This window comes from Giraffa tippelskirchi, chromosome 4 (assembly GCF_054371585.1).
Source record: "Giraffa tippelskirchi isolate mGirTip1 chromosome 4, T2T-mGirTip1v1.2.pri, whole genome shotgun sequence".
Lineage (NCBI taxonomy): Eukaryota > Metazoa > Chordata > Mammalia > Artiodactyla > Giraffidae > Giraffa > Giraffa tippelskirchi.
Window position 1 is genome coordinate 116,935,880 of NC_137278.1, and position 12,179 is coordinate 116,948,058.

Genomic DNA, 12,179 nt, shown 5'->3' on the forward strand with positions numbered 1-12,179 from the left:
CTCTAAATCACCAGAATATGGTTCTCTTTCCACATCCCATAACCAACTGATTGAGTTAAACTGACCAAATTTCACGCAAGCCCCTTTGCTTTCATCCTCAATGATGTGTCACTTGCTCATTCTGCCTCTAGATTTTCCCTGCCAGCTCTCCCCTCCATCTCGGAAATTCATCACCCACACTACTACCAGAATGATCTTTCTAAAGATCTGATGGTGTTAATGAACTGCTAAAAAACCCTCAAATATTTCACACTGTTTGTTAAGTAACAGCCAGTCATTTTACCAGCGTCCATAAATACTTTAATACCTGCAGTCAACTTAACCTTTCAGGCCTCGCCTCCCACAAGCTGCACAAACTGGATGTAAAAGTCACACAGGATTACTGAGCAGTCTCTGGGCTTTGCACATGCTGCTTTCGACGCCTCTGGTGTCTTCTCTCTGAACTTCCTGGTGAATTCTTCTTCAACCATCAAACTCTAGCCCCAAATTTACTTCCTCTGTGAAGCCCTCCCCCAAATCCAGGTTAATTTCAGTGGCTGCCTCTCTGCTATCATGCACTTATTATTTGCAACTCTTTACTGCATGTATTCTGCTGTAATTATCTGTCTCACCCATCAAGTTATAGGTTCTATGTGAATAAAGGCGGGGTGGCCTATTATCCTTTGCACATTCTTTGATACTCAAAAATATTGTACATTAAGAGCCAGTTCATAGGAAATTTTCCTTTCTGTACACATTCTCTAAAAAAACAGAAAACCCTCACCTTTATTCTATACTACTTCAAAAAATGATGCACTAATTATATGATCAGACAATTCAAGCTTCATTTATTAATTCAGCAAGTATTTGAGTTCTTAAAGACACTCATCTGGCTTCAGTGATAAGAGTCTAGCTTAGTTTTGTCCAAAAACGAACACAAAGCTTTCATGTTGGATATAACATGAAGAAAAGTGACAGTCAAGATTTTAAACATGAAAACATTTAAGCAGTATTAGGTAGGTCACACCTGAAATTTCTCCTTCTGTGAGCAGGTAAAAGAATAAAATATTTACTAATTAAATATTTACTTATGATTACTTATTTACTTATAAGTAAAATATTTACTTATTAAATAATTTACTTATTACATTATTAATTTTATTAAATAAAAGATTTACTTAAAATATTTACTTATTAAATATTTACTTATTATATTTACTTTCATTTTATTAATGAATATTTACTTATTATTATTTACTTAATAATATTTACTTATTACATATTTACTTATTATTAAATATTTACTTATTAAATATTAAATAAAACATTTACTTATTACATATTTGCTTATTAATATTTAGTAAATATTTACTTATTAAAAATTTACTTATTAATTCTGAGATTTAAAGATGAGTCTTAAGTCAGTATCTTACAGAGGTATCCATTTTGTGTTTTTAAACCCAAATTCTTCTCATTTAATGAGTCTCAGAATACTAAAATTGTCAGTTGCATAATATTATTGAAAATAGTTTAAATTCAATCTAATTGACTATATGTAAAATGGTACCTCTGAAACACTTTCTCCTTATTTTTTGCATTGTTACCTGTTAATATTTTATGATTTATTGCCTGCCTCTTCCACTAGAATGGACATTCCATGAAGACAGGTATTTTGTCTGCCTTGTTCACCGCTGCACTTCCAGAGTTAGATCAGTGCCCAGCACTTAGTAGGTGCTCAGTAAATATGTGTTCAGTGAGTACATGAATGACTCTTAAGTATTTTTTTTAAGAACTGGGAACTAAAACAATGAAATATGTTTCTTTGGCTGGTTTTAACACTCTCTGGGCCTTAAAAGTGCTTCCTTTGTGACTCAGCTGGTAAAGAATCCACCTGCAATGTGGGAGACCTGGATTTGATCATCCCTGGGTTGGGAAGATACCCTGGAGAAGGGAAAGGCTACCCACTTCAGTATTCTGACCTGGAGAATTCCAAAACTGAACTGCCTTTCACAGCAAGGACATTCAATAAAAGAGATAAGTTTACAAATCCAAATGTTATATGAAAATACTTTCGTTCCACTCAACTATTGAAAAACAGTAAACATATGAAATCATTAAGTTGTTTTTCTCTTTTTAATCTTAAAATGTTTAAACACACCTTCAGACAGTCATTCTCTCTGAGGATTTCATAGACTAGTTCTAGCTCTGCTACTTACCAGTTGTTTAATTCTATTTATTCTTCCTAAGCTTAACTTTGCAGTAAAATGGGGATATGAACATGTAAATCATCTGGTTGATAGAAAGATTAAACAAGCTAATGTATGCAGAGTGTTTAATTGGGACAGTAGTAGTACTGATAGCAAAGCAATATCAGTGGAAAATATTACTTTTAGAGATAAAGAAAGCCTGGAGCTTCTCATTTCTATCCATCTCCCTTGGGGCAGCCATCCCCTTCACAGAAGATCCAACAAAGGGCCATGCAGCCATAAAACCTCCATTGAACCACTTCCGCTAGCGCCGAGTCTCTACCACTGCAGACAACTAATTTCATTGTTAGCAGGCTTGATTGCTGAAAGAGATTCCTTTCCTTGAAGAGTCACCACCACCCCACCACTCTCCATAATCCCCAGTATTTGACCATGGTTCTACTCTCTGTGACCACACGGGATAAGTAAGGCTTATCCCTTTTTCTTTAACTACTTGAATATTGTGATTACGAAGCTAAGATAGTTCTTGTCCATAACAAAGAAGAAAATAAGGATTTTCGTAAAAATCCTGTATTACAGGCATAATTCAATTGACTTGTGCCTACCTGACCTAACGGAGAATGAGACTGTCACATTCCTGTCTTAATTCATGCAGTTTCAAATTAGCATTCTGTTTGTGTGTGTGTGTTGGCAAAGCATATCACTAGCTGACTTTTAGCGGCTAAATACACTTAGTTGTTTTTTTTTTCCACATACTAACCTTAAACTTCATTATCTTTAAACCATATTTCTCTATACTGCATTGGTGTGCTTATTCAGAGGCTTTTTTGTTTGGCAGACAAATAGAGCTTTACATATAATTCCTAATAAATTCCTTATTGTATTCAGCTCATTGGTTCAGAATGAGCAAATATACATTTAGACTTTCATAACTTTGTTCATTTTACTTACAGCTGTCTCTCTTATCTGTGCCTACTAAATTTTTTCCTCAAAATCTCCTGAAAAACTAGCCTCTCCCTAAGCCTTCTCATTGAAATAATAAATCACATATAGTCTAGAAATTGTATTAAATTTTCTAGAAAAGCTATATTACATAAGAAAAACATCCCAAATATGTGATAAGAAAAGTATGAGTATTTTCTTTAAATGATAAGACACATACTCAGACAAAGAAAAAATAAAATGTGGTGTTAAGACTTGAGCAGAGGGATTTTTGGACTTCCCTGGCTGGCCACAGTTGGTTCTTATTCTATCAAATGACATTATCTTAGGAAGCCTATAAATGTGGTTAGATTTGGCTTAGGAATCTACTCCTTTATTTAAAACCTGACTATGTTGGGGCTGTGACATTATAGAAGACACACCAAGTGGAACCAACTAAGTGAACTTATTTAATCACAGAATACACTAACATTTACAAAAGACCAAAAAATACTCAGGTGTTTTATCTACCATATTCATTTCTGCAAAGGAAAATGGTGAAGAAGTTCCATTAGGAAGCTAAATGTAAAATCAGCTGTGATTTACAAGCTGTAAAAACTGTCAAACATTTCTAATTAAATATGAACCAACAGGAAGCAAAGATGAAGTACACACACTTTGCCTAAAAGAGTTCACTATTTAGTGGGGGAAAGCTGTCACAGCAAGAGGTTATAGCGCTGCAGTTCAATAATGTGGCTGTTAGCTTCAGACAGAGCTAGGTTTGACTCCAGGGACCAACATTTACTAACCATTATTCTTTGGGCTAGTTACCTGTTTCCACAAACTTGTTTTTTTATCTGTAACGCAGGTCTGAGAGTAGCAATTACTTCTTAGAGGTTTTTTTTTTTTTTAGATTTAAATGGGATAAAGTATATGAAGCACTTTTCACAGTGCCTACTGCAAAGTAAACATGTAATAAATATTGGCTTCTGTTATTGTTCCTGCTCTGATCATTGTCAGAATCATCTTCATCATCATTTATTACCACTATTGCTGCTGTTGCTATATTAATACAATTTTTCCCACTCTTACTAGTCAGTATATGATGGTAAGTGGCAATATATTAGCCTGGAAAGATATATGATCAGATCTATACCTGGAAAAGAAGAAAACAATAGAGATATGGATTGTTACAGGGCAGAGAGAAGAACTAAAATTAATTCTTGCTGTGATCCAGACAAAAGAAATACAGAGCTTTAAAACAATGTCAATGGGGAGGGGGAAATGTGCTATGAAAACAAAACAGTGAATAACAATTACTTTCCTAATACACATCCTTTTAAAAAATTATCTGATTGACTTCCTAGGGTATCTAGAACTCACTTAATGTCTTTCTCAACCACAGTCTCATAAAATTTTCCATTTGCCCTGGCCACATGCCCTTTAGTCTTTTATATTACTCTAAGTTTCTTGTTGAGATTATTATAACTACCTAATGTTCAGATTTTTAAGAAACACTCCACAATGGACTTTTAAAATCTTGTAAGCAACTATTCCCTAGAGTACCTATAGCAGAGAAAAAAAATGATATAACACAAATAACATAAACAAATTCTTTATTCTACTACATTTTCCAATTTCCATGATTGGAACTAATCAGACAACTAAAACATTAGGTTCAGCTGGATACCAGCAAAAAGAAAGGACTTTTAAGTGTTGACAAAAAAGTTCAAAACAGATCTTGATAGAATAGGGAAAGATTATAAACAATTTTAGATTTCATGATAAAAAAAACTTACATCTTTATTTGTGTCCTTTCCTTGGTCTAAACACATTTTTTAAAAAAAACACCACTTTTTACCAGTCTTTAATTAACTGCCTAGATTGAAGTGTTAGTGGCAGCTTGCTCAGACAGATTTATTTATATGCAGTTGAGAGGGGCCAGGGGTGGGAATAGTTCCCAGGAATGGCGATTAGATGTTTAGCAGAAGCAGGAGGGGCTCTGACATACTAACTTTTCCAGAAGACTGAATGCCTTTGATCATAGCCAAGCACACCACAACCCAGGCAGCCAGCAAGCAGATGGTCATCTTCCAGTTTAAGCCACCACTTTCAGAAATGGAACTGGAAATATTCAGTGCTTCTCTGTACCAATAATAGGTAGTAGCAGAACTTTTTTCACATTCTGGCTCTACAACTGTAGAAAGAAAGGTAACACAATCATTTCAGACTAGAAAGAGTAATGAGGCTATTTTTTTCCCCCAGTAAGCCTGTAAATCAATTCCTAACATTTCCTAGAAAAGTACTACTATTCTACAGAAGCATTTAAATCCATAATGAAATCTTGTGTGCAAAAATATGAAAAAAAATCAATAAACACAAATCCTCTTTGATGATTACCTTGTTACAGACTTCTAAAATAGGAATGTGTGAGGCTTTTATCAGGGGCTTTCCTGATGGTTCAGCAGGTAAAGAATCTGCCTGCAATGCAGGAGACACAGGAGATGGGGTTCCATTCCTGGGTTAGATCCCCTGAAGGAGGAAATGGCAACCCACCCCAGTATTCTTGCCTGGAAGATCCCATGGACAGAGGACCTGGCGGGCTATATAGTCCAAAGTGTCACAAAAAGTCAGACAAGACTGAGCATGAAAGCACAAGTTTTTATCAAGCTGATTAAAATATATCAGTTTTATAGCCCCTTTTGTCCCCAAAATGATCTGATTGACCTCCTGGGGGCAGAGCCATCAAAAATGCTAGCTGGTTGGCATATGTGACCTTAGAAATGGAGCTAGTCTCAAGTGACTTGTGCTGTAGACATAAAATACAAAGGGGGTTTTGGAGACAGTATGAGAAAAACAATGTAAATTATTAAATTACTATTTTATATTAATTTTATGTTAGAATGTTAATATATTGGATATATTGGATTAAATAAAATATTTCACCTGTCCCTTTTTACTTTTTGTAAATATGGCTACTAGGACATTTAGACTACATATGTATGTTACATTCGATATTTGCTGGACAGTGCTAGGGAATTATTCTTTATATTCTAGGATATAAAATTAAAAGATAAGAAAAACATAGGACAACAGAACCCAAGACATAAAAACAATTTCTTCAATCTAAATTATTCTTTTTCTCCTTTTTTTTTATTTTAATGCAAATGTAAGACATCAATAAAGATGAACAAAATAAAATATTGTCTAAGTTTGTAACTGAAGGGTAATAATTTTTTATCCTAACATCTTGGGGCACAATAAAATAACTTATAAAATAACACAATAAAATAAAGAGCTAGATAAATGATGCCAAACATCTATCCTTCTGAGTATGTCAAGGAAAGTTTGTTATAATAACTTTGAAAGATTTTAGAAAAAATATCTTGAAAGCTCCCGGCTTTACTAACTTTATAATCTTTAGATATAAAAACTCTACATTGTAGATATCTTACAAGTGTGTGAAGCATTTTTCACCAAAGGACACTGATCCCAAGGCAGAGGTTGCTGAAAAGATTGAGAAAAATAAAACAGACTCCAGCCAATGATGACATTGTAGTAGAGAGCCACAAAAAAGCATACCTGCAAAATAAAATAGTGTGATTACATTAAAATTCTCCTGCCCCTACCTTTGAAACAATGAGATGAAATGCATCAAAGCCCATTTAATACTTAAAAAAACATTTTTTATTTTTATTTGAAACACATTATCTTTTCTAAAATGATGATTCTCATAGGCCTTAAGAAAACGCATTAACAAGATTGTACTACATTCACATTACAGCATATTTTGGGTATTAGTGCAAGCTCCAGTAGTGGTTTTTTTAACACATGATTAAAGAGTTGAGTAGAAATACACACTCCAAGGTTGCATTTAACTTCAGACTATATAATTACAAACTCTGTAAAAAATTATATGGCATATACCATACCAGGAAACTTACAACACAACTTGCAAATCCAATCCCGCCCAGTTGAGGGCTTATGTAATTCCACACACCAATGCTTCCTCGCCGAATTCTCTGACCCACAGAAAGTTCCAGGAAAAAAAGGGGAATACCTATTACCAGAAGTAGTATTAAATATGGCAAAAGATAGGCACCTATAGAGAGAAGAACAAATAAAATAGATTATATTTTCAACAGCCACAGTAGAGAATACACTAATTCTGATTATCTCATGAAAGATGACATTTAAATTTCCATAAGTATAATTATAAAAGACTCTAAAGAAAATGCAATTTCATTACTTTAAGCTTTCTGGTATTTGAAACCTGAATTTGATCACTACCAAGAGTTTCTGATAAAAAATAATTATGAAAAAAGTAAGGATATCAATGAATAGCTTTAGTTACATTTTGTTGAAAAGGTAAAACAACTTTACTTTTTGTAAAAATAATTGATTCCTTAAAATATTTTCTCAAATAGGTTTCAAAAGCTCCTGGAAGTCTTATTCACAAAATGCTAATGAAGTCATGTATTAAATTTTACTCAAACTCATCTAAATCATGCATTTCAAATCTGATAAACCAAAATGAATAAGATGTTATGATATTAAACTGACTTTTTCCCTAAGTAACAACAGGGAAGAAGAAATGCCTGCTTAGACTGAAAGAGAAGAAAAAAGACATAGAACGTCTACCACAGACAAATGGCATTTTTTTCCCATATATATGTTATAGAAAAAGTTCACTTCAGGAAAAAAGCAATTTTTTGTTTTCCAAAATTCTGTTAAGAGGTAGGTAACACTAATTTTAAAAAAAGATAATTAATAGCGATTGTAAAATATATGTGCTATTTCTTCATAGTAAAGTTTTCATACTTAAATATTTATATTACTTAAATATTTATATATATTATTTTACAGCTAAATCTCAACTTAAGACATATGCCCAGTGACTTAAAAATGTACTAAATTGTTTGACAATGTTAATATTAGACTCTTATTGATAAAGTCAAGTATGAAAACTGTACTCATTTCTAAATGAGGATACATATGCAAATTATTCATTAGATAACCTTTAAAATGGACTTGCTACATTCAAATTTCATATCTGGAGTTTTGTCCAACCAGATACTACCAAGTGGGGACTAATGCCCTTTTTAAAGAGGAGGCCATTCATTATATTTCTCTCATTAAAAAGAAAATGTTTAATGGTATTGAATAGATTTTGGAAGCTGTTCAAGTTGTTCTGGTACCTTTTATGTTGAAGAAGTAAATATTAATGATTTTTTTCAAGTCATTTACATCTATACATCTCTTAAATAATTTCCATGTATAATGATTTCCCTTAATATGGTGGTTGGTAGAAAATCTCTACTCTCTTACAGCTGATTTTCAGACTTTGAGACATGAGTTGATTCTACAAAGGAGTATGTAATGTAAAGCATCAATGCATGAGATTATAAAACAGAATTATCAAAATTCAAACTCTAAGATGACTAATAGTATTCAGGCACTGATGACCTGAGAATGTTTCCTGAAAGACTGAAAATGCACTTTTACACCTGCATGAAATCCTGGGGTGTGAATAGGTTTATGTGTGTGTGATCAACTAGAAGAAAAAAAAAAAAAGAGAATGAATGAAGACTGGACTCATTGGGAACATTTTCTCAGTTATGTGCCCATGACATGTTATTAGATACCTAGCCATTTCTTCTGACTCAAATTACTCTACAGTCCAGGAAATAAAAATAGTCGTAGTTAAAATACAACTGAGCATTTACTACTTGCCAGGCATACTTCTATCCATGTTATATGTAGTCACTCATTTATTCCTTACAAGAATCCAGTGTGGTAAGCACAGTTATTATCCTCCTCTTACAGATGCGGAAATGAAGCCAGAAATTAAGTTAACTTGTGAAAGGTGACCTGTATAGTGAGGGAAAGAGCCAGGCTTCACAGTCAAATTGGCTTCAAAGCCTGAGCTGGTAGTTTCTATATTATAACACCTACTAAACTTAATCAGAGCTACCCTGGTCACTCAGATGGTAAAGAATCTGCTTGCAATGCGGGAGAGCTGGGTCTGATCCCTGGGTTGGGAAGATCCTCTGGAGAAGGGAATGGCTACCCACTTCAGAATTCTTGCCTGGGAAATCCCATGGACAGAGGAGCCTGACAGGCTACAGTCCATGGGGTGGCAAAGAGTCAGACATGACTGAGCAACTAACATTTTCCCTTTCACTCTCAAGCTTAATCATTGTGCTTCAAGTAATATCTTCAGACAGATCAACTTATATGGGTCTATTACTTTTTATTCTATTATTCATAAAGTACCTCAAATGATGAATAAGATTTACATAAATTGAGACTGTTTAACTAGTCAAACACCTAGATGCTCAAAGCTATACTGCATGCTTAGTACCACCTTTTGAACTCCAACAGCCATCTCAAAATGATGAAGTCCATTGGTGTTTTATAATATCACTCTCTAGCACATGAAATTAGAAGAGAGGGGACAATTCTTGGAAGGGCATCTTGATTTTCTTTAAATATAAAAAAAGTAAGGAGCAAGAGCCATTTTTGCTAACCGATAACTAACTATGAAATCCTTTAGAGTTTTCCACCAAGACTAATACTGTATTAAACAGAAAGCAATCTGAGTTTTCAGCCAAGATAGCCTCTTCCTTAATAGTATGGTTAATAAAGCACATAAGGCAAAAGGTCTGAAAATCAGAATTCATCTTCTGCCCATCTTGCAAATGGGATAAATTTGTTGTGAAATATAAAGCAGGGTAGTACTTAGCTGCTTGTGGCTGATTTGGTAAATAATTCATCTGTGATGTTAAAGACTAGCTAAGGAGCTTGCAGGTTCAGTGGAGTGATGGGTAGTGTACCACCAACTCCATGTATTGATTCTTACCTCTCAGGCAGATTTATCACACAGGCTGCATGTGCTGGGCTAAGTCGCTTCAGGCATGTCCTACTCTTGGCAACCCCGTGGACTATAACCTGCCAGACTCCTGTCCATGGGATTCTCCAAGCAAGAATACTGGAGTAGGTTGCCATTTACTTCTCCAGGGATCTTCCCAAGCCAGGGATTGAACCCACATCTCTTACGTCTCCTGCATCGGCAGGCAGGTTCTTTACCACTAGTGCCACCTGGGAAGCCCATCACACATGCTACTTTTCCCCAAACCTGTTGGTCTTCGCCTGGTTGAATTAATTAAGCAAGACATTAAACGTATTTTAATGTCACCTGACACTTTAGCTTTTTATCTTAGTGACTAAAAGAAACCATTTCACATGTGAATGCTTTTATTACTTCAACTGATTTATAAGTTGGTACTTATATCAAAAATAAAATAAAACCACGTTTTTGTCCTGTCACCAAACCTATCACAAACTGGAATCAAATACCAAAATAGTCATTCTTTCCTTTATGTGCTGAAATGCCACATAACAGAACATTTAGTATTTAAACACACTTGTTTTAACAGCTTCCATATATGTATATAGTAAAGATAGTAAAGGTAAAGAAAGTAAAGCAAATATTAAAGTTATTTTAATTTAATAACCCTAATGTTAGGTAATGTTCAGTTTTACTCAAGTGTACTATTGAGCCTGTATCCTATAGGAACTATCTATTCTTTTGTATATGTTTTTACTTTCTTGATTTTAAGACAGTTTTCACTAAATAATCCTTGCAATTATATGCACAAATACAAATAGCTAAATATGCTGATGGAGATAATTTGTTTGAAATCAAAAATGCTAATTTCTTTACAGCATCTTAAGGGTGCTGATACTAAGGATGAAGACTATCTGGTATTATATTAATTATCCAGTTAAATTCCTTCTACTGGGATCTACAAAGTTCTGGTTCGCAACTGAAGACTATAATCGTTCTAAATTATAAGTAACTCTGTTTCATTGAAGAATGAAACAACTTAAAATTCAGAGTTAATACATTGTGGATAGAACATTCTCTCTCTTGTTCACCAGTATCTTTTTTATCAGAAACTTGAGGATTTTCTCCAAAGTGAATAACTGACAAGAACAAGGAATGGAACATTGGTTAGAAAAGGCAGTAATTTAGAGATGTTAACAGGATCCACAGAAAGAATTTGAGACTATGACCTTAAGCAATCCTTGTGTGTTCACAGCAAGTCATCGGCTCCTATGGAAACCTAATCTGAAAACAGAGTTCAACTCACTTTCAACAAAGGCGTCTCCCTGGTTTTACAGTGGAATTCGTAGTTTCTAAAATACTGAGACTGCAGCAACAATGATTGCTATTTGACATAATCAACTCCAATTTACTCAGCAATGTATCACTCAAAAAAAAAACCCAAAAAGGGCAGAAAACAGAAACTTACCACCCCCGTTCTTCTGACAGAGATATGGGAACCGCCACACGTTCCCTAATCCTACAGAAAATCCAACCTGGGCCAGGATGTATTGTAGCTTGCTGTTCCAAGCTGGTCTTTCATCTTTGACTTCAGATCTTTCTTCAACATCTGTGTCTTTCTCTTCCTGGACATCAACAATTAGTTCACTCTTCTTAAAAGCATCATCAGCTGAGTCTTCATTGGAAAGAAGGTCTTTGACAGACTCAATAACCTCATCGTCTAATTCTCTTTTTACCACCTTGCTATTCTTCGGCATTGGAAAGTATGGGTGGTAGTATTTTTTTTTTTTTTACTTTCCTTTTGGCAAACTTCTTAATTCTTTTTAAAAATATGCTAGTTGATATGAATAAAAGATAGAGGAGGATATCAAAGAAATCCTTGATTCAAGGTGATAAAGTCTTATGGATCCTGGATCTGTTTGTTCAATATTCTGTAGGTATCTGTAAAATTTTAAGTTGAAAAACAATAATATTTAATGAGGAAAAATATTTAAAATACCAAAGACTCTGTCTTCTTAATTTTTGCGATGCAAACTCTTTCCGCATAGTATAAAATATATGCTTGTCCTTGACCTTTCAGAGTTTAATATCCACAGAAGTAGAAGAATTGTAAAGTACACAAGAGCTTCACACACATCTTCTTTTAGCTAACTTCTTCCTTCTTGCAAAAATCTACTTCAGCCTCAGATATACCCCATTGCATAATGTATACTCAGTTCATT

General features: G+C 34.1%; 1 protein-coding gene across 5 annotated transcripts in view; it reads right to left on the reverse strand.

Moving 5' to 3' along the window:
* SLC6A15 (solute carrier family 6 member 15) overlaps window positions 1-12,179 on the reverse strand; it is a 53,511-nt gene that overhangs the window by 20,642 nt on the left and 20,690 nt on the right. For 3 of the 5 annotated variants that reach the window (XM_081596145.1, XM_081596146.1, XM_081596147.1), the window contains exons 2-5: window positions 11,426-11,898; window positions 7,052-7,209; window positions 6,563-6,689; window positions 5,123-5,304 (exon numbers count right to left, since the gene is read on the reverse strand). In XM_081596145.1, the coding sequence (XP_081452271.1) occupies window positions 5,123-5,304; window positions 6,563-6,689; window positions 7,052-7,209; window positions 11,426-11,714 (756 nt within the window). In that variant the 5' untranslated portion in view covers window positions 11,715-11,898. Of the gene's footprint in view, window positions 1-5,014; window positions 5,305-6,562; window positions 6,690-7,039; window positions 7,210-11,425; window positions 11,899-12,179 lie in introns of those variants that run through there. The other 2 variants (XM_081596144.1, XM_081596149.1) reach the window with 2 other exon arrangements.